This window comes from Salarias fasciatus, chromosome 19 (assembly GCF_902148845.1).
Source record: "Salarias fasciatus chromosome 19, fSalaFa1.1, whole genome shotgun sequence".
NCBI classification, from domain to species: Eukaryota; Metazoa; Chordata; class Actinopteri; order Blenniiformes; family Blenniidae; genus Salarias; species Salarias fasciatus.
In genome coordinates, this window is record NC_043763.1 from 13,538,768 (window position 1) to 13,562,096 (window position 23,329).

The 23,329-nt window shown below is 44.8% G+C and overlaps 1 protein-coding gene across 2 annotated transcripts; it reads right to left on the reverse strand.

Annotated features, from left to right (window-relative positions):
* Nucleotides 1-816: 816 nt before the first annotated feature.
* On the reverse strand, nucleotides 817-22,153 carry ttbk2a (tau tubulin kinase 2a). Of its 2 annotated transcripts, XM_030116493.1 has the most exons (16): nucleotides 21,860-22,153; nucleotides 17,447-17,600; nucleotides 15,321-15,468; nucleotides 14,030-14,103; nucleotides 12,976-13,116; nucleotides 12,494-12,598; nucleotides 12,291-12,356; nucleotides 12,037-12,129; nucleotides 11,821-11,946; nucleotides 10,816-10,973; nucleotides 10,445-10,652; nucleotides 10,081-10,304; nucleotides 8,219-8,771; nucleotides 6,978-7,319; nucleotides 5,215-6,176; nucleotides 817-4,436 (listed from the first exon to the last, which is right to left on the reverse strand). In XM_030116493.1, the coding sequence occupies exons 2-16, from the start codon at nucleotides 17,513-17,515 to the stop codon at nucleotides 3,989-3,991; spliced, it is 3,717 nt and encodes a 1,238-aa protein (XP_029972353.1). In that variant the 5' UTR covers nucleotides 17,516-17,600; nucleotides 21,860-22,153; the 3' UTR covers nucleotides 817-3,988. The 2 variants fall into 2 exon arrangements, with proteins under 2 accessions (XP_029972353.1, XP_029972354.1); XM_030116494.1 differs by lacking the exon at nucleotides 6,978-7,319.
* Between the last annotated feature and the right edge of the window lie 1,176 nt (nucleotides 22,154-23,329).

The following is a 23,329-nucleotide window of genomic DNA, read 5'->3' on the forward strand; positions in this document are numbered from 1 at the left end:
AATTGTGAAATAAGCAAATCACTGTTGCATGTTTGTCTTTAAAGGAGCTATTTAACTGACTCAGAACTAATTAGACACTTAATATACAGGCAAACATGCTCCACACAGAAAAGTGAGACTCTGTGTGTATGCATGTGCACAGATATACAGAAAACAAAAAAGAAAAGATGTTAGAGCTGTTAAAAAATAAAAAATAAAAAAAAAACTACAACAGAAAAAACTTGTCATTTTGTTTAATTGGCTGCATTTTTGAAAACAAGATTGAAACATTTTTGGATGACAAACAGGAATCTGTCACACATTTCTGTCAGCATGCGGAATGAGTATTTTATTTATAACCAGTTTATAAAAATAAAATACAAAATAATTTTAAAACAAAGGGAAAAAAACACTGTACAAGGCCTTGGTATGATACAAATGATAGAATAAACATAAATAATTACAGGTATATACAATGCAAAACTCCAACTTGTTACATTCTTTCCTTGAGACTGTACAGTTACATTTCAAAACAAAGACATACTTTACAACACAAAAATATCAACCATTAAAAAATCTTAACAATTTAGGTCAAAATGATGAATGGGCAAATTAGCAAATGTCACAATAAATAATTTATGTCAAGTATTTTTATGCTATGAACACATAGTCCATGTGTGTACACGTGCACGCCAAAGCTTTTATTAGTTCCCATCTCACCTTTGTAAATGAAACAAAACAGCTGGGTTTGTTGTGTTGGTTTGTGGCCACCCTTCAAGCACAAATACCAACAAGCTCCTACAAACATAACTGTCTATCAGCAAGCCACTTTAAAAAAAAAAGTGACAAAGAAAATGTCATTCATAATGTGTCACTGTTACTAGAACTACACACAACACATGTGCCATAATAATTAAAAGAAAACACGAGTAGAAGTCTGATTATCTTTTAAAACCAGCAGCACTGTTTAGTGTCTGTCCCTTTCACCGATGCCTGTTAGCATATAAGTTATAGTTGTACAATAATGACTTTATTTAAATATTATTTTGAATATTTTACAGGTATATATTAAAAGTCTGCACAACAGAGTTCTGAACTTTGAAAGCTTGAAATATCTGGAAATAGAGAGTCGAAAGAGGGAGAATTCAAAGATCGATTGCTGGCGACGTAGGAATTGCACAGCCCTCTTCAAGAGCACCCAGCAGTCACACTACGAACAAACACGCCTCGAATGGCGCACCCCTGAAATGAGCTCATTTCCACAGGTCAACCGGGAAATGGTCCACGCGCTCAGGACAACGGGGAGCGCTCCAGCTCGCACACAGCTTTGATCTCAGTGGTGGTAGATTGACCGTGGAGACACTCGCCATTCACAGACACAAGGTAAGTGACAGGAAGGCTTGGCTCGGCCTCATAGTGGAATGATATCCAACACAGACAAGGCTCAGTCATCCCTCACTATGCACAGAGGGGCAGAGAAGAGACATTAAGGCGTTTGACTGACTGAACGCTGTCTGCCTTCAGGATGAGTCATCATAGCTGCTCTGTGAGGCTCGCGAAGGGAACCGCAGGATCGGATCTGCACGTTGGATGTCGACAAAGCAATGTGCACATTCATTACTCTCCCATAACTATTCAAAAAAAAAAAAAGCATCAGCGAAATCCATCCATCTGTTTGGCAATGCGATTTACTTTACCCTCGGTCACATATGAAGCTATATTTTAAGAGATGTCAGTCTTTCTTTCAGTACAAGACCTCAGTTATTTAGTACATTGTGTCACTTATATGCACTACTAAAAGCACAGTCTATCATATTCCAGCTACAGTCATTCAACGTCAATGCATGAAGTGCAGAAAACTAACATTAGGTGGGAGGAATTTAAAAAAAAATATTAAAGATTACTCAAAGAGAATAAATAGATCCACATTAAATTGGCTCACCTGACAGGTAATGGAATCCCTGCAAGGTTAAAACCCTCACAACATAAAATGCCATGTGACGCTAGGTGGTATATGCAGCTTTTTACTCAGTAGTTGAACCTGTTTTTTTTTTTTTCTAATGTGTTTTTTTCCTGTGTCTAGCATGCAAAGAGTAGCACTGGAGGGAAGCCAAGGTTATTTTACAGTATCTTACAAGCAGAGGAGTGGGAGGAAGTGGTGGGGGAGAATCGAAGTGAGGAATCCTAACTAAAATCAAACACAAACAATACTCTGATTCCTTCGCCTTGTGCACTGACATACTGCAAGTTATGTGAAAGATATTCTCCATCGAAGGAGAAACTCAGTACAATCAAACATTCTTGCGCATGGAGGCGTGGAGCATCGTTTTGGTGTGAGAATTATATGTACATATGGCCTCCGTTTTCTATAGAATTTGACAAAGTGGTTTTCGAGGTCTGAAATTCACATTTGCTCAGAGTTTTATCTCTAACACTGACCTGATACGGACACAGGACAGCTACAACAGGTAATACGACCTACATGTCACAAAGAGAGCTACTCTTTCCTCAAACTGTATTTGATTTACAAATGCTTCTGTTGCTACCTCTTCTACATAAATGAGTGCTAACGAACAGGGTTTAACTCATAGCTGCTGGCACGAGTCTTGTTTTTTTTGGCTCCTTATTGTGTAATTACAAACACACCAGAGTGAATCCTTAAGCTGCCCAAAGTGCCAAGGCACAGGCTGAGACGAACGTCTGCGTCCGAGCATCACCCGTCAGTAATGCACCTTGTGTCCTTTATGCTCGCTACTGCTACAACAACAAATACAATAACAATAACCGCGACTGGAAAAGTGCACCTCCCCCGCCGGCGTATCGAAACGGAGTTCCTCTGCTCTGCCCTGTAATCCCTTCATTCAGTGACACTTGGATTCCCTCTCAGTAACACAGTAGGCACAAAAAGGTGTGTGTCCACACGCACTTCACATGATTGATTGTATAAAGGGTCACTTCAGGTAATCCCTTTCGATTAAACACTGAAAACTACCTCGAGTGACACAGAACCACACATCCACGATCACACACGAGGGGGCGGGAGTCGCTAGCGTTACTCGGCATCAAAATAAATATCTCAATAAATACAGCTGTACACAAATTCTGGCTTTATGCATTCACATTTAGCATAAAGTAAACGTCATACCCTGCTGCGGTCTCCAAAAGCAGAGGAGAGAGAACTGAGTCAAGCTCAAGCCAAATATTTTACTCAGTTGTAATCGGCTACAGTGAAACTCCATCAGTATCATTCAAATGCATTAATACTGCAGATATGCTTTAAAAAGTTACTATATATTGTGGTGCAGAATGGCTCGAAGCTGGATCGGCAGGAGGGTGATTTATTTATGTGCCCACCAACCCACCTCACAATTGATTTTTCCATCGTAGCGCTGCTTCCATCAGGAAGTCGCTCATTTTGCAGCCTCACTTTTCCGACCTGCAACATGCTGATGTGCATAAAGTGAAGACGCTGTCTGGGACCACGCTGCACGTCTGGTTAAAATAAAGCACTCCGTCATATTAACCACTGAAGTCCAATCTCCCGGTTATGCATCGTCAATCAGCCAGTGAGCTGCTGGATGATATGCTCTGTGGCGTTTTCATTATGAAGTAATGAAAAGTGCTACAGAGTAATGAGAAATGCAGGAACCAGCATTTTTAGAGCTTAATTGACTTAAGTACAGTTTTTTGGGGGGTTTTTTCTTTCCCCACTCAGTAATTTTTAAAATCTCTCTCTCACGAGCCCATCGACTTTTAGTGCGAACCTAAATCACTGGAGCTTCACTTGAAAGAAAGCTGGGCACATAAATGAATGACAGAACCAGCCTGCAGACGGAGGGAGGGGACGTAACACCGGGAAGCAGCGAGACGTGAAAAGTTCAGACTAACAGCAAAATAAGGGCAATGTTTCTGATCACAGCGGAAGACACAGGCTTCTATGATGACGAGTGTCGACCCTATCGCAGTCAAAGTCTTCCCATCCTCTGCAGCGGCAGCACCTCACGGGCAACTATCTGCTCAGCTTGCTGGAGCACTTGCCCTCCCGACTGCAGCCCTTGCCCCTGGTCAGGTGAAAGGGCCCCGAGCGCGCCTGGCGGCTACAGCAGGTCTCTTGGTGGTGGGAGTAGAAGCGGCGGGGGGGCGGCGAGCCCGAGAAGCTGGGCGGCGAGCGGCTGCGGCCCAGGCAGCCCCCGCCGCCGCCGCCGCGGTGCTCGTGGCGGGAGGGCGAGGAGCTGACGGAGCGCTGCAGGGACGAGGAGCTGCGGGGCGAGGCGCTGGAGCTGCGGTGGTGGTGCGGGGAGCTCGTCAGGCTGCAGATGCCCATCCTGGAGCCGCCGTGCCCGGCCGAGGAGCGGTGGTGAAGGGGGGAGCCGCGGGAGCCATGCATCAGCTGAGCCAGGCAGGTCAGGAGGTCTGAGTCACTGGTGCTGCCGGCGCGGATGCGGTAGCGCCTGAGCCTGAGTGGGCGGAGAAGAGAAAGGTTGGATGTGCTTTGAAGGGACTGAAAAGATGGGAAAATGAAATATAATACAGTGAATTTAATTAAAATGATCATTATCACCTTCATATTCACACTACTCATTGTAGCTCAGCGTATCGCCTTGTCTCTAATATGCAGTCTTCACAAAACTTTAAATTATGAATCTCCTAATTTTGTCCAACGTCACTGAAACTGGTGAACATATCTGGCCCAAGCCCCTATGAAATGAACGTGGATAAGGTGGGGATAGAAAATAGATGAGTGGACAAAGATGATTTGTATTAAATAAACAGTGATCTTGTTGATCTGACTTAACTGGAGCTCACTCTGTATTACAGATTTACTTTTGGGATTTTTGGCCAAAACATAGTCGTAATGTTTGTTTTTACTTCATAAGTCTGTCCATGATCACACTGATGACTGCTAGTCTAACATTTGTTGTCATTTCAACGACTACATGAACGGAAAATCCCAGTGAAAACAAGATGAAATGTCCCAAAATGATTTATCCTTGTAAATGAACCAAACCACAGTGTAAAATTATCTTATTTTGGGGTCAAAAGTGTAGAAATCAGGAAATTTCTACTGCTCAAAAATGCTATCCAGTCTAAATCTGACAAATATCTGGCCCAACTACAACAAAGTGCATAAAGGTAAAGACAGCAGGTCTCTTTCAATCGAGTGTCTTCATGCTGTTCCCGGCATGGTTTTGTTACATGGTGAATGTTCATGCTACAAAGATGCAATCTGTTTACCTGCCCTCCACAGTGGGGCGGCATGGTGGCTTTCCAGGAGGTGGTCGTGGCAGGAACTGGTTCGCCAGCTGCTCGGCAGACGAGGTTGAGTTAACAGGACGAGGGATGCGGCTCTTGCGGGACAAGGGACTGGAGGAGGACGACAGGGACGGAGCGTCATCCCCCTGGCGGTCGGAACGCGAGCCCATCAGAGAGTCCTCGTCCTGAGAGCGGTCGGAGGTGGAGGACAGCGGGTCCCTCGCCAGGGAGGCTACTATGGGACCCCGCCTGTCGGAGAGGGACGGCGAGGCTGTGGGAGAGGGCACCGGGCCGTGGTGGCTGGCTTTCTTCTGCAGGAGTTTCTCCTTGGCCGACCCCGGAGGAGGGAGCTCCAGCAGGCTGGAGGGCTCCAGCACGGGGATGCGGCTCTGCCTGCGGGTGGGATCCTTGCGGGGGGCAGCGGGGGAAGAGGGGGCGGGGCTAGTGGTCTGATCTCGCGCCTGATTCACGTCTTCACCCTCTCCGTTTAACTGAGGCTCTGTGGCACAGGGAGCAGGAGCGGAATCATCCTCCGGGTCTTTTAACCTGGGAGCGGCTCCATTACTTTGGCTGCTGACTGGAGGGGAGAGGTGGCCGTTGGCTAGGACGGGGCTGCGGGGGGAGCGGGGGGAGCGGGGAGAGCGCGGCGAGGACGGCGAGCGCAGAGGAGGTGTGCGTGGTGAACGCGGGGAAGACACGCGGCTTGGCACGGGGCTTTGGGCTTTGGTGTGGCCGTCTCCATTGGCCAGCGTCTCGGCCAGAGGGTCCGTCGGCGTCCCCGGACGGGTGGGCACATGATCCTGAGGGGAGCTGAGGTCGACCGTGTTCTCCTGGGCCTGCTGGGCCTCAGTCTCTGCTTCACCGCGTCTCTCCAGCAGGAGACACTGCGGAGCGCTGTCCGTCCCCGACTGGGAGGACAGCCCAGAGGGACGCTGAGCTGTCAGCTGCAGGGAGGGGGGGGGAAGGCGGAGACACGGGTGGGAAGAGAAAGACACACACGGTGTTATTTTGGATTCAAAAACGCACACTTGAAAGATGGGAATAATATTCTAGTTGTCAGAGGTCTGTTGCTGATAGACTACAACATGTCGAGTTGTGCTGTAGAGCTACAGCAAGAGCCTGATGCAGATGTGTAAACAGATAAGAATTTTATATGATGGGGTAATAAATGGTGATTAGTTTGGCAACGGCATGCAATACCATAGCTACCATTATCGGACCGAAACACACAAGTGCTATGGCAGTGTCAGTCAAGCTGTGAGTACTAAACCAGCAAGTAGGACAGGAAACGTTCACGCAACTTCGCAGGGGGCTTCAGCGAAGAGAGGGTGAGGAACAAATACAGGGAGAGAGAGAGGAAGAGAAAGATAGAGAGGACAAAGACGATCTGAAACAAAAGAGACCATGCAACCTGTAGTCATGAGTCGACATTCCAAACACACATGCCACAGTCAGACAAACACACACCCTATTCAGATCACAAGAACACATGTCCAGACACAAGGACACATCTGACCCATGCTCTGCCTGGCCTGCACAATGCCCCTCATGGTTTCTGGAGAGAGCTGACTGACGGCAACACAAAGAGCAAGCCAAAAAAAGAACAAACACGCCAAAACCAGCAACTTAAACAAAACAAAGAAAAAGAAGGAAAGAACAAAAATGTTAACAGTCGGTGTGTCGCTACTGAGGTTGAGGAAGCAGAATGGAGGTCTCTCTTTACAGGACAGTGATGGGCTCATCACCTGCTGGAGCTGGGCGCGAGTGATGCGTATGACTGAGGGGAACTTGGTGTTGGCGGCACCCGCAGGGATGGCCGGTAGTTTCCTACGACTGGGTGAGCGAGTGCCGGGGGCGGGGTTTGGTGGCAGAGGTAGGGAGGCGTGGCACGAGGAGGAGGAGGAGGGGCGGTCTTGCTGCTGCTGCTGCTCGGCGGACTGGCTGCGCCTGATGCCGGGCGGCTGGCGGTGGTGCAGCGGGTCCGACAGGGTGGTCAGGAGGGTGTGAGGGCTGGGAGAGCGCAGAGGGATGGGGCTGGATGTCCGGGCCACAATCTCCTCGGGCAGAGACGGAGGAGAAGTGGGGAGCTAAAAGAAGGGAGGGGGAAAAGAAGCGGGGAGGTGGAGAGAGGACGGGTCGTGAGACTGGTGAGGGAGTGAGAAGATGGATGAGGGATGGTGGGAGCACTGTGAGGTGCGACAGGCGGGCTGCACTGGAGGGGAGAGCGACGTAAATCTATTTAGATCTCTGAACAGGTAAAACCGACGGGAGGATCATAACAGTAGTCTGAGGAACACCCTTAAGGGAAGAAAGAGGCGAGGTAGGACGTTTCTGGCAAGGCCGAGCACGGTTTCATCCTGGACGCTGTCGTTCTGGTTGTGGGGAGAAAGTGAGGGGACACTTAGCACTTTCACTTAGCTTCAGGATGAAGAAGCTGCTGGACAACTCGAGTAAACACCATCAAAGTTCAAGTTAAATCTTAGATTAGAATGAAATGTCGAATGGGACAACTGGGGAGTTATGGAATTTAAAAAAAAAAAAAGAGCAAATAGGTCTTTTAAGCTGACCAAACCAAAATGCATTCAGAAAATAAATGATTTGATTTGAGATGTAAAAGAATCAACCAAACACAAATGTTTGCAAATGAAGCAAAAAAAATATGCATACCTGTTGCAAAGTAAAATGCATTTCAAAGCCACAAGCTCTCTTTATCCCATGCTGTGATCTGGTATATAGTTGTGTCACAAATAACTTACACTAACAAGTACACACGAGTGAAGAAGGAAGCAAACATAAAGCAGTAACATTTAGCTTCGAACTACGGCAAGATGCAGCTGGTGACACTCTGGTTGTGTATGATACTAGCATTGAAGTTCTATACCTAGAACTTTTGACTCTGTGCAGCTTTTTAACTTTGTAAAATGCTGACTACAGTCAGTATCATGTATGACATGTTGAAATATGACCTGCCGGTTGAAGGTCTTACCTGAGTGAGAACTCCTTCTGCCAGGGCCTCGGCGGGGCTGGTGGGAGTGACAGGGGGCAGAGCCCCTACCGGGCCCACGCTAAGCTCCAACTTGTCCATTTTTGCGCTTCCCCTGGAGGAGGCCGTGCTTTCGTGTTTAGCTTTGCCGGAGCTCGGGCCCGGGCTGCCCTTTTCCCAACCGGGACACTGTTCCTCCGGTTGGAGCACCTCCGGCTCCTCGTCCTCCTCTGAAGGGCTGGCGGTGGCCTTCGCTCCCGGAGAGCCACCGGGCCGCTCCACCATCACCCACTCCCTGGAGTCCACGTCCTGCCTCCCAGAGCTCAGATTGAGCGCCACAAAGCCCCCGCTGCTTGCTGCCCCCTCTCCCTGCTCCAGAGATGCAGGAGAAGCTGGCTTGGGAGAACCGCCACCAGACAGGAACTCCTCGTCGTAGTGCCAGACCCTATCGGGACGCTCCCCGGCGTTTATGGCTTGACCCTGAGTGACTGGGATGACCGCAGCTCCATTGGCCTCCTTCTCCTGGTGCTCGGTGCCGGGCTGCTGCTTTGCTGAACTGAAAGGATAAAAGACACACGCAGACTATCAGTTCTCTCATTTAAAGAATATTAAAAAAACAAATAGTTAGTTAGTTCCTTTATTGGTTTATTTCACAGGGACAATGTGTGAAAAACATTATTTAAAGACACTTCACACCAGATTTAGCCTTGGCTAATTTCCATCTGGAGTCCCTGAGCAGGTAAATTATAAAACATACAAAGCACTACAATCACAGAGTTCTACAGTCACACTTGCACATCACTCAATTCCGATCAGTCGTACAATTATACCCCAAATTAAAAAAAACGTTAAACATTAAAACATTAAATTACAATCACATTTCAATGCCAACACCGCTGGTTCTCAATAAGTTTTTCTCTGATGCTGCAAGAGAAGTTTCTTAAGTCTTTTGATAGTTTCAGTGCTTCTGGGAGTTTATTCCATTGTTCGATTCCGTTAATTGAGAATGCCGATCGTGAGAATGAACAGTCGCGTGACGGCAATCTGCACTTATTGTGGCTTGTGGACCTACAAATCCTGGTTGTCACCTCTGAGCAAAGTTGGACAAATTTTTTCCGTGGTGGAGGTGCACAGTTGTTCACAATTTTAAAAATCAATCGCACATTGGAAAACACAATTAAGTTATCAAAGTTAAACATTTTGTATTTCTCAAAGATCTGACAGTGATGATATCTTAATGGCTTTTTATCAAGAACTTTTACAGCTTGATTATACAAAGATTTTAAAGGTTTCAATGTTGTTTCACTTGTCTGTGACCAGCATGATATACAATAGTTAATATGACAGAAAATCATCTAACCTAGGTATATTTAAGCTGCATCATGAGTCAATGTATTTCTAATATGTCTAAAGACTGACAGACTGTACTTTACAGTATTGGAAACCTTTTTAATATTTTTTTTAAAGCTAAATGTTGAATCCAGAATGAGGCCTAGATATTTGAATTCCTCTACTACTTTGATTTGACTGTTGTTTACGTGAATGCTTGGGAAGATTTTCAGCCATCGAGTTTTAGTAAAATACACTGCCACAGTTTTATTTATATTCAGTGTGAGTGAAGCTTCAGTGAGCCACTTTGTGATGTTTCCCATAACGTCAGTTAATTTCTTAGCCACACTGGTGGCATCTTTTCCATGCACGTAAACAACAGTGTCATCTGTATACATTTGTATCTAAACTTCACTGCATAGCTACTGAGGGAAGATCGTTTAAATAAAGCGCAAAAAGCAACGGTCCAAGGACGGAGCCCTGGGGGGCACCTGTGTTGGACAGTGATACACAGAAACTTCACTCCAAAGACTCACCCGCCATCCAGGAAGCGCTCTGGACTGGGCTTGGACTCCAGCCCGAGCCTCCTCTCCAGCTCGAAGCTGTGGATGTTGCGGAGCTTCCTCAGCAGAGGGCCATCTCGATCCGAAGCCACCACCTCAGAAGGCAGTTTGACGGGAGAGCCGAGGCTCGGCCCGGCGTAGGGGCTCTGGTGGCCTTGGTTGCCCTGGTTGTTGCTGTGTTCCTCCTCTGTCGCTGCCTGTTGAGGCCCAGTTTAGACTGTAAAACACTCATGACTGGCATAAATTCATTCAAAATGTTCACTTGATCCCGCGAGAGAGTACTCCCGCTCAGAATCCCACATTTTTATGCTGACACTTTTTGCTCGTCATTACACACCTTCCAAACCGCCGTTCTGATGCGGTTCCGATTGCGATCCAGCTCCTCCCAGACATCCGCCTCCTGGTTGCGGTGTTGATGGAGGGGAGATCCCGGCAGGCGTTCCGGAGCGGGGTTGTTCTCCACGTCACTGAGCTGCTCATCCTGCAAAACCTCGTCTGTATTCTCTCTCATGAGGTCGCCAGGGATCAAGGAGGCGTTCGCCATGCTGCAACAACCAACGGTGCATACATTACTCCGTTTGAAGCTATAAAAAGACTCAAGTGTACAACTTTGTTAACACGGAAAAAAACAAAAAGTTAATTTGTCATCTCTTGTATTTATTCAACTAAAACACACGGGAATATTCTGCACATTGATTACAAACGTACCCCATGTGTGCCGGAGTGAGGCGGGTGTGATGTTGCGGCGTTGTAGCACTGGCACTGATCGTCAGGGTGCCATCTGTGCTGGTTCTCTCCCAATCATAGGGGTCATTCTCAACAACATTGTAGGTTTTCATGCTGTTGTCAAACACTGACATCAGCAGCTACAACAACAACACAGAAGTCCAGATTCCATTAAGAAAAGGAAGTGATTTTATGATTTTAGATTCAAGACAGTTCAAAACACCTGAACTCATCAATCGAGAAAATGATTATTATACAGCAGAACCTACGATTTGTTGTTATACTTCTAGCCTTTTGCCGCACACAGGATTTTCAGGTGTACATCTCAAAACTACAACTCTCAGACAGCAAGACAGACGGGAAAAATGTAACATTTCCAAAAAGCAAGCAAACTCAGTTTCAGTGAACTACAGGACCTCTAAGTATATCAAAAGATTCAACAGAATGACATTTGTGACATGAGCTTCTCAATACTTTCAAAAGCTCAGTATTATTTGAGACCTGCCCATTGTTGAAAAATCCAGTTACCTCAAAAAAAAAAAAAAAAAAAAAAAAGAGTAGGAGCCGTCAGCCACTATATTTTTGACTGTCCTCATCATAGACACAACTGATCTCTTTTAGATAATTCTGTTGACATTTCAAGGAGTAAACCAACCACAAGCTGTTCAGAATGCAGCAGCAAGACACATTAAATTCAATTTTTAAGCCTTTTCATTGACTTACATTTTTTAGAGTGTCATTTTAAAGATTTTCCTTCACTTTTATACCTCCGCTTGGCTTTGCCCCTGAATATTTATCAGAGCTGTCGCAAATACACCCTGATATCCTCTAATAATATCCTGCTGTTAGGCACAACTGCCTTGCTCTGAGGAACTGTGGTTTCTTGTTTATTCAGTTAAGTTCCATTCAAAACCATTTCAATAACAACAAGGCTCACAGATGACTGGTAATACCGTCATAAAAACACGACTCAGATTGTGGCATTACCTGGTAGTCTGGCTTGGTGAAGTAGTCGAGACTTGAGATGTGTTCCAAGAAAACACCAAACTCCGCTGGCAAATGTTTTAACATCAGACGGTGGTCGTAAGTCTCTTTCAGTTTCCCCACGTGTTCCTGAGAATAATAAGAAAATAGCATTTGTGTGTTATTCCTCGTTACTTAGAGGTTTTTGGAGAGGGCTGGCGAGGCTTCAGTCTTCCTCACTTTGTCCTTGATCTTCCTCCACGGCAACTGGCCGACCAGAAACTCCACCAGCATGTAGAAGAGAGACCACAGGTCATCGTGTCGACCCATTTCCTGTAAAATAACACCCACTTCTTTACTGACGGTAGCAGCAAATATTGAGCTGTCAATAGAACGTGACAAAAATATAAAACTGAAAAGCCAAACAAATGCAGTATATAAACGAACATATAAAATCATCATCATAGCTTTTTTTTTTTTTTTTTTCCACTGACCTTATTCTTGTGTGCATTGACAGATGCATATCGGACTGTTCCTCTGAACCCTGCCACCGGACGGGGCTGTAAAATGAAGACAGATCACGTTGCTTGATCCACTGAGTTCACCATTTTATTGCTGATTCAGTCCTGCTGTTGTTTAGCTGTGAGCAGATGATGTATTGAGAAATTACAATAAAATAAGATTCTTGGGTACTTACCGGTCTGACCTCCTGGCAGGAGTTGGTGAACTGGCGAGCTAACCCAAAGTCTAACATGTAGCAGGTCCGACAGGTACTGGGGAAGCGACCCATGGCGAAGTTGGACTGCAGGAGAAACAAGGGGACAAACACATGAGGAAACGGTGGATAGAAAATCTGATTGTGTGTGAAATACCACGCAATAAAAATGTAATACATGTTGCAAGAGCTCTCGGGTGATAAATGCACTCCATTAGTAAAATATGATTTAATGCAGCAGCACATGAGACAAACAATATTTACATTCAGTGATTTCTGGGCATTTATCCAACACTCATGCTGAGCCAACTTAACGCTGAGTCAGCAACTATACAAGCAGCCGATAATTAAAACTGAGTAACACAAACAATACTGAAAAATAATATTCCGATCTGCAAGAGATGAACAGATGGAACAAAAGTAATAAAGTCCGAAACCGATGCTGACAACAGAAACCGACGCACCGGTTTGATGTCTCGATGCAGGAAGCCGACGGAGTGGATGCTCTCGATGGCCTCCAGGATCTGCCGTCCCAGCCGCAGGGTGGTGCTGATGCTGAATGTTCCCCGGCTCATACTTCTCCGTAGGTCGGCCAGATTTCGACCCTGAAATACCGAACAGAAACGCCGAAAAATATCACAGTGAGACCACACGGTGGAGTCGTGGTTCCTACTTTCAGATGAGTTTCACTTTTATTTATCTCTCTGCATCACCGCAGCACAACTCTGTCCACAGTTTCTGTCCCTCCCATCGTCAACAGCCTCCCTCCATCCACTTACCGTAGCTTTCAACACGTTTCTCTGCAGATCTACAGTCAGTCTTTAAAACCCAGATATATAGCGTGTTTATTTCCTTCTACGTCTACTTTATTCTAATGTATGCAAGAAGATTAATTATTCACACGCAGCAGTATATTTAGACATTTTTTAAATATTTATTTGGCTTATTTATTCGTCAGGCTTTCTGGTAAACAACTTCGATAGAATAACTGAGGACAGCAAGAGACAGAAATGCGATCTCTCAGCTGAGAGTTCTCAAAGTGTGGGAGGATGAGCCCCTAATCACCGAGTTTGAGCCTCATCACATCCCCCCAGGCCCTGATCGCTCGCTGAAATCCTGCCTTCCCAAAGGTTCGCATTATAAAATGTTAATTTTTACCAGCTGTTGAGATCGGAATGGAAAACGAGAAAAACATTTTATGACTAATGACAAATAAATTTGCCCTCGTTAGATTATTCTTTTGTTGCAACAAAGGTTAAAAAATGAAGTCCTATACTATACCGAATGTTTTTCTTTTGGATCCAGATCTCACCCAAAATTAAATCACTTCTTTCTGTGCATATTATCTGTTATTTTGCTGGTCTTGAACAGCATGCAGTCAAAGTTTTTAACCACAAAAAAAACAGGAAAAGCAGGAAATCCTCATCACACACAACAAAATCATAAAAGACTTTCATCAGTGGGTTGACGTCTCACGGCAGGTTAAAAAAAGCGACGTCTTCCTCCGCCGGCACTAACCTGAAGCTCCATCACCACGTAGTTGAAGCGGTCATTGCGGCCGCATCCGACGAAGCGACAGACGTGGTCTTTACCTGAGAGGAGAGCGAGCAGAGGGTGACGTCGCCGTACTTGACATTTGCCACATCATTTGAGGGGGTGTGTGTGTGTGTGTGTGTGTGTGTGTGTGTGTGTGTGTGTGTGTGTGTGTGTGTGTGTCCACATTTCACTGCCCTCATTTCAGCAGCTTTTCTGTCAGACTTTAATGCTCATTTAAAGTCACAACGCCAGGTCTTTTCTATGTGTGTTAATCTACGAGAGCATATTGCTGCACCGGTAGGATCAGGAACTAATATATAAAAAATTCTGTCACCAAATTCATTTGAATTTACTGTGAGGCCCAATGTGACCCATGATTCATATATTGAAGCCGTGGGTCGATATATACTCTTTATAGCTGGGCGGACGGGTCAGCAATGTTTTGGGGGGGGTTTAAGAGTTCAGCCCGCCTCAAGTTACATGCTGACTCCCCCGAGGACGCAACACGACCGTGATGCTTCAGGCTGAAGCCATTAGACAGCAAACATGATCCAGGCCCATTGATTTTCTCCTCAGGGGGGAGGAGAACAAAGGTGTGGTGGTTTAAAGGCAGGAAGGAAAAGACAGTTAAAAAAGAGGTAAAGGAGTAAAATTGTTTGACACCCCCTCCCCTAAGGATTCCTGTGGTGTTTATCCTGTTTTTCTGGGGTGTCCCAGCACAGAACCATGCACCTGCTCTGTAACAGCCCTTTAATAGCGTTCAAACCGAAGACGTCAAATTCAACAGCAACAACAACACTGGTGTTTTTCTCTGCTGCAGAAACCGAACAGACTGTGCTGAACTGAACTTTATAAAGAACTTTAAGAACAACTGCCGCTGCAACAAAGTGCTGCACAAAAATAGACATAAAAACCTAAAAGCAAAAGGTGTGAGCAATAAAACAATGAAATGGCAACAATAAAAACGGAAGCAGAGTCTCAAGCTGGGTTAAGGTTAAAAAAATAAAAGCCCACATTATTTTCTAACCCCAACTCAGATGACCTATCTGGTCGATGCATAAAGGCATTTTCTACAAGTCTGACATTTCCTGGATCGTGGAGAATAAACCCTTAAAAAAAAAAAACCTTCTTTTTTTGTAGGATCACATCTTTCGCTCTGCCTGATGATACTGATACACACAATATCCGCATTCGGGGCGACTCAATAGGTCACTGTGTCACCCAGGATCGATCGGCTCCAGTAACTGAATCCAGTGAATCCATTTCGACTCACCCTGGAGCTTCTTCAGCACGGCCACCTCCATCTTCAGCACCTGTTTGGGTTGCTGGGCAGACTCCACCTTCAGAGCGACGCTGACCCGCGTCAGCAGGTCCAGCGCCTCGTAGATCTCCCCGAACCCGCCGCCCCCGATCTTCTTCACCTGGAGGGAGAGAGTCAGGATGAGAGCGTCAGGGAGAATCAAACACGCAATAGGAAAGGTAAAGGGAATAAACCGCAAGATCAGGGACCACTAACAGCTCAATTTCATTCTGAGTGGGCCGGACTGGTAAAATAGTGCTATAATGACATTTAGATTAAAACTTTAAAGCTTTACTTGGTTGTGCCGAAGAGTATATATTATCTTCACAAAACAATTATAACAAAAAATTATGAAAATCTCCTCATAAAGTCCATATTATTGATATAAAATACAGCGAAAAGACAAAAAGTTGCACCTGTAGTCGTTGTCTCTGACAATATAACAACAAACCTTTCAGAGCTCTACTCTGTAATTTCTCCTAAAGCTGCACGCTTATTTCTTTATTTTTTTTTCTGCATTTCATTGCTTACTTTATCATATTCCTATTAATTTATTGATCTTTTTTGACACCTACTGTATTTTATTTAGGTATTTGTATTCTTAATTTGTATTTCAGTTTTATTGCACTGCAGTTTCGCTGCCAATTTCAGTTTACGAGACTGCACGGTGCACAGATTTTTCTCTACAGTATGTGAGATTTTCTGTATCTGTTTACTCTGCGATGTACCAGTGATCTATACATAGTATAACCTCTGTCTATTTTCTATATTTCCTCCAGCATTCTGTGGCCCTGAGTTAGATAAAGTAATGTTTTCCGGTCTCTATTTAGTTAGTAGGAAACCCAAAGTAAACCATTTCAATCTAGATAAGATAAGATAAAATAAAAGAAGACAAGATAAGTTATAAATTATGTGGGAATTATATGCAGCTGGAGAACAAAATACAAACACTTCTTTAATCTCAGGAAGAAATTCTTGACAATGATAATAAATAGTGTACATACCAAGAAATACGAATGCTGAGCATATTTCATATTTTCAGATGTCAACAACAACATTCAGTTTAACCATGTGTATTTCACAATGGTCAACATTTATAACAATATGAGCATGCATATTTCCTAAATTTCTCTAAATATGAAAATGTAAAAGCAAAAAACAGGAAAATAAAAGATTTTTCTTGACTGTTATTTTGCTCTTGTCTTATTCTTTCAAGCTAGATTTCAGCTGGCCAGCTGAGGCTATGCATTGCTGTATTTAAGCATAATATGACAAATAGTGTCACAAATCAATGATTAAATAGAAATCAAAACCAACAGAGTGACATGGCTGCTGATTGTTGACGTTTTCTACTATATTGGGCCATTCATTGTGACAAATACCACAGAAATATTGAAAGCATTTTCACTGTCAGAAGTCAACATTTTTGCAGCCTGTTCTCCTTCAAAGGATGGATTTTCCCAGCATTCCTCCTCTACTCCACTTTCTCATCGTGCTCTGACTTCTGCTCTAGCCCTGCACGCTCACCTCCCTGCACTACGAGAGCTTTAATTTCCCTCTAAGCTCCCGCGTGTCCTTCACTGTCCTCCATGCACGGCACACACGAGAGTTTTGTGTCGCACTCGGAGCCGAAGACGCGGGATTAGCTGCAGCGTGCTTATGTAACTCCTGCTCCTTAGAAGACAGGAAGTGGTGCCAGCCTGCCAGTTAGGCGGAAAAACCTCACATGGCGCTCGGGCTGGCACAGCAGTCGGAGCCACGGGCCCTCGGGGAACGCTGCCGCTGCTGCTGCTGCTGCCTATAGCACACTGCACTGCCACAAATAGCTAGATGGGCTATTTTTGGATCTCCTATACTGCAGCAGCACAACCTGGACAAAAAGACACAACCCCAAACTGTCTCACCCAGAGGTGAGAGACTTAAAGGCAATGCACAGGAACTCAGACGCAGAGGAGAGCACTGCTGGAACAAAGAGTGATTGTTTGTAGAGGCATCGGCGGAGCTCGGAGCAGACAGCGATGGAGCCATGAACACACCATCTATTGTAGTTATAAAAAAAGAAAAAAACACACACACACACACACACACACGCCACCTACCACTTTCCATCGTTCTTTGACCAGTGAGAGCACGCTTAGGATGTCGGCTTGCTCCGCTCCCCCGCTCATCCCGTCAGCGGATCGGGGACGCTGTCCTCACTGCTTCCTCCCCCTCGACCAGCAGCCTCACACTGGGCCGGGCATGAGGAGAACCCTGCAGACACACACCGACGGGCAAACGTGAAGGGTTTCTGTAAAAACATGACAGTCGCACCGGCTGAAAGATAAAGCGGAGTGTTGATAGACGGGGCTTTCTGGTGCTCAGGCATGGCAGCAGCTGCCACACCTGCTGCCTGCAGCTGTCCTTCTGGACAAACGCTCCCCGCCGTCTCACAGGCAAAAGTCCTACGTCTTAAATTACAAAGAGAATTCATCCAAAGGAGAACTCTTTGTTGGTCATTTATCTTCTCAGCCAGGGAGAACATGATATTAAGAAAACACCACTAGATATAAGGAGAAGTGCGGTTTAAAGTTGGGTGACTCAATATTCAGCTCTGGTTTGGTAACAATTTTGGCATAAAGGACATTTTCATAGGATTATTTTGAAACCAAATTAACATGTAACCCCATGTTTGGTATAGATGCACTGATTAATCATTCTCAACTATAAGAATGCATTTTATTAATTTGCTCTGTGGTTATTCCTGATTCATTGCAAGATAAATCTGCATCACGATAGCCTCATAATATAGAAACATTTATGTGTCTAAGGCGTATAGCTCCACGCATCATAACAAGAGTAACATTTCAGAATGTCTCACGATGATTAGAATCAGCTTTATTGGTGAAGTACTTGTTCCATAAAAAGAAATTAGCCACAGTTTTCACCAATCGGTAAGTACTCAACTACAAAATACTAATGAAAAAATATGATCTGCTGTTAAAACCCCATTTTGTGTTTGTACAATTTTCATCAAGCGACCCTTCTTTGTCTGCTGTCTCCTTCCTTCATCGGTCGCAGCAGATCATTTCCCTTCATCTCTCCTCCTGTACTTTCAAACCAGCCATCTCCATGACTCTTCTACGAGGCTACGAGAATTTCTGCCTTCCAATGGAGGAATATATATTGTAAGTATTGGGTAGCTATTTATAAGAATTTTATACAAGGCGATTCCGGTTGGAATCGCTGCTGATAAATTCCTGTTACGAACTCACTTCACAAGAAAAACAAACGTATCTCTATAAGGAAGGGTTCAAACAGTATTTCCCTTGGAAAAGCTGCGTCTACGTTCCTGCATTATACAACATCCGTGTCATAGATAAGCATTTCCCAGGAGAACACGCGCCGCTAACATCCTCCAGTCTGCCTTCAAACGCTCACAGCAAAGCCCGCCTTTGATTCATCATTCAGCGCACGCCGCGCAAGGCATCTACGGTTATGCAACCAGCCTTCAAAATGCTATTTGGTTACAGGCCGTGATCCCGACATCAAGGAGACAATCAATCCCATCATGCACCTGTGTAAGGTTGAGAGATGGGCGAGACAGAGAACGGTAAAATGACGAGCATGAAACGTGACCCCGGGCGAAGGCCCGGGAGTTCGGTGACACCAAGGTGAAGCTGCGCCGATCCGACAAACAAATGAAGAGTTCACAAGACACGCCTCCGGAAAACAAGCCTCCGTTTATTTACTGTATCGTCTCCCAGCTGTACTGTTTTACTACCGAGTTATCATCAGTTAGTACTGGCTGCTCTACTGTACTCGTGGGGCTTTTTTATTACGCAACAGTAAGTATATAAACAGTTCTGAGCAACTGTGCAAAGCATGGCGTGCTGAGGAAGCACAACTTTCATTTATTTTGGGATGATTTACTGTTGGATAGTTGATCAAAACTATGTTTTACAGAGATCATAAACTGTCAGCTTTAAAAATTATTCTTGTTGGATGGAAAAAAAAAAAAACAAGCACCACAAAGGAACAAGGTCAACTCTGGATCTGCTTGACCACATGGGAGAAATCCACCAAGTATTTGTTATTTAAATTAACGTTGTGGGACAGGACCTTTGGCCAACTAACTCCATTTTACATACAAGTGCGATGGGTAAGTATATTTTCAGATTTGTGAGCAAAAGAAAAGGGAATTGCTCATAACGTGTAGTGCTCGGCGCTGTGTCGTTGCAGCAACAAGGTGTCTGGTTTGAATCCAGGTTGATCCTGGGGAGGCTTTGGTTGTAAAGTTAGCATATTCTCCATTCAGGGTACACACATTTCCCCCCCAAAGTCTAAAAAACGCTTTTTATTCTAACTGGTGATTTTAAAAACAAAGAGGTATAGGTTCAGATGGTCGGACGGCCCGCCTTCACACGTAGCCAGCCGCTTTCTGCATATTTTATTCCAGGTATTTGGTCACACGTAAATATTGTGACATTAGTCATTTGAAATAATGAATAATGTATAGAAATATCCTGAGGACACTCAAAATCAGGCAGTGGTGTGTGCCAAGAATAATAAATAGCCACACTAAAGTCATTAAAATTCATCTGCTGAGGACCTGATATAGTATTCAGCTGCTCCCGTTAACAGGGGTCACCACGACAAGCCAGAGCAGCTTACTAGTATCAACGCCGCTTCCTGTTTCCAGGGTCCCTTACAATCAAAATGAAGACCTAATTCAATAGTGCAAAATTCAGTGAAATCCAAGTAATACTTCTTGGCAAGTCTCATTCCTAAAATATATTGGCGTCCACTGCGATGCACTTGACAAGACTGATGCATTTGGAAAGCTTTCACGTCTTAATTTCAGTTTTTATTGCTTGGTTTAGGACAGAAATACACTGACTCAAATCAGTGACAAAGCAAATATCTTAGAACAAGCCATTAAATCCAGTGAGGAGACAAATCGTGCAAAAAAAAACAACCCTTCAGGGACTGAACTGAGTGAAAACAATGTGACTGAATAACCTCTGTGTCAGAACTTCAAGGTCACGTCGTGTTCCAGTGTTTTGATTCAGGAATATGTCTGACGGGGTAGATGAGATGTCAAACATGACTCAGGGATGAATTTGCTCAAATTTCAATGAGGGGAAACAATTCAGGGAGAAAATGTGAGGAAACCACGTTTGTTCTGTGAAAACACAACAGATGACGGGACAGGTTTCTATCACTGACCTCCAATGCACTCTGAGGTCAAGAGTCCTGACCTATCTTTGACCTTTTTCTGTTATTCCCCAAAACAGCAGGAAAGACAATGAAATACAGTCGGCCATAAACACACTGCATTCACAAACTTGTACACACATTGCATAAGTGCACACACCGATGCACAAGCCAGGCTTGGCTGACACTGTGACTAATCTAACGCCTCACAGTAAAGCAGTGATCAGCTCTTCATCCTCTTCCTCCTCCTCCTCCTCCTACAATCCCAGTCACCATCAATGAGGAGGGAAAAAAGCCCAGGATGTGCAGACTCGGGGCCAAAAAAAAATCAAACCAATATCTGACAGCCATGGCTCTGTCTCATGCATGAATCACGCCTCCTGACCCCAGCGTCACCATGGCGACGATGGTGCAGTGAGATTTTCATTTGCTGACTGCAGCTCAATGTCGCCTCTGCCCTTTTGGTCTGCTGGAAAGCTTGCAAGTTTATCGCTGCACGAAGCATCATGAAATGTCAACGAGTGGTCCCAACGCAGAGGATTCCTCCTTCACACTCATCTCAGAGTAAAATAATTCCCACAATAACAAAGCAGCTCCGGCTTCGAAAGGCTGTATACCGTATAATACATGTCCAGGAAGAGGGGAAAAATGTTTAAATGTTTGTTCAATTTTCTGTCTAATCTCAGCGTGGCCTGGTTCAGGAAGCAGGAAAGGGAGACTCACTTGCTGGATGAAATGAGTGTCTGATCTGACAGCTGGAGAGGAGCCAGCACAGGGAGGCCCCTCCACACGCTTTGGTTTCAAGCAATTTATGTCACACATGTGGAGAGAAGAAGCCATAAAGGGTGAAACCAGGACATGGGAGCATCCACCTGACCAGCCACCCTTGGTTTGAGCATTTCAAATGATTAGCGGTTCCCACTGTTGTTGTGAAGCAGAGTTAAAATACAAACACCGCTGTCACAGTCACCCAGCTGCAGTAATATTTCAATGCATGATGCTTCGCCACATCCATCCCGCCTGCAATACACCGACGCCGGGTTTTTTTTTTTTTTTTTGCTGTGGAGAGCTGTTGCATAGCGAGTTGGTTGCCACAGCAGATTTACTCAGGCGCGTCCACGCACATTGGCCGTCCACAGGCCACGCAGGCTCATCGGATGAAGTCTCCTTATTCTGAGACTGAAAGCCGTGTCAACATGCAGGATCACAAGCCGAATGCGTTCTGCTGCGGGGGACAAAACATGGGGAGGGTGTTTACAGACAGGGGTGTGGGGGGGGGGAGAGGCGCTGCGATGCGGACTCGTCTGGATCCTTACCTCGGGTCTTCGCTGCCGATCCTTGATCCAAAGAAGCGCCCGGGTGTGGTTACGAAAAATCCCGTGTGTGAGGAGGAGGAGGAGGAGGCGGCGGCGGCGTAGACGCGGAGCGGAGTCCCATCGCGAGCGGAGCGTCCATAGGAAGAGACGGCCTCGGTGATTTGTGGATAAAGGAAGGAGCGGCTGGTGGAAATGTGTCTGAACCGGAGCGTCCCTTTTCTCCTTCTGCCTGTCACCTCAGCATCTCTGTCGGTCGCTGCGGATCCGTGACGTGACGCCTCTCCGACGACGACGACGATGATGATGATGATGATCAGCCTTCCTGCGCGCGCGCCCCCGATTCCATCGCCCCTCGCAACAGCTCGGGAGCGCGAAGAAAAGTAGAGGAAGGAGGGGCTGGGGGGGGGGGGGGGTCTTTAAATCGGCTTTACCGTGTTGCGCATGCGCAGTACCCAAATACAAACTATGTTTATTCACGGAGTATGGGGGGAAGCATGTTTCAAACATGAAAATGACGAAAGATTATTTAATAATAATAATAATAAGAAAATAAATATGTAATTATCACATTCTCTTTTGATGCTTTGACTGGGAAAAGGAATTGTTTCACAAAGACCACTAGATGTCACCATCAAGTCAGAGAAGGTGTCTGAATTAATGGAACAGTTGAAACGGTAAAAAAATAAAAGAAAATAAAAAGAAAAGAAAAGGGGGACAGCCTAAACTGATAAAATGACTAAAACAGCCAAAGCGTGTAAACAAAATAAATGAACTAAAAACACAAATGTCAGTAGTTCCCAACTGTATCTTTACCACTGCTTTATCCAGTTGTGGGATACAAGTTGCTAGAATTGATCTCAGCTGCATCCAAACGCTGTGTACATTTTCGGAAGACATTATGTGCAAGTTTGTGTTTGTGATCTTGTTTTTGTGTTTTCTTTGATATTTAAATCTCTAATAGTATCAATATCCATATCAGTAATCAAGTTGCAAGCCAGTGCTACACAGTGGGAGCAGTGCTCTGACTTCACTGTGAGAAAATCATGGGTTAAATGAATAATACTACATAAATGAATACCTGGAACGCGGTAAGTTTCCCAATAGTATTTTTAATATATTTTAATTACAAGTAGCACTACAGGAAGTAAATCAATACAATAGTATTTGAGTATCTATTTGAAAATAATTCCCTGTGCAGTTTAAGTTTATCAAAAGCTAGATTCCAGAAATATATTTTATGATATAATTATCATTGCATTACCTGATGTATCTCAATGTTACTAATGTCATGAGCTTCATTTCATCATCCTTCACCTTTACCCACATTTATGTATATCCTCTTTATTTTTAACCACTTCAGTTTAGATGCCTGCCTTTAGTAATGACTAATAGCTCTGTTACCACACTACAGCATAGTGTTGCACTGCTTAAAGGGGTGGCGCAAAGGACCATGGGAAGTGCTGACTTTCT

Coding starts and splice junctions, on each gene's coding strand:
- ttbk2a (XM_030116493.1), bottom strand. CDS start 17,515: ATGAGCGGGGGAGCGGAGCAAGCCGACATCCTAAGCGTGCTCTCACTG. Junction 12,357..12,493: donor CCTGCCAGGAGGTCAGACCG/GTAAGTACCCAA, acceptor TTCATTTTACAG/CCCCGTCCGGTGGCAGGGTT. Junction 8,772..10,080: donor GAGCGCTTCCTGGATGGCGG/GTGAGTCTTTGG, acceptor TTATCCTTTCAG/TTCAGCAAAGCAGCAGCCCG.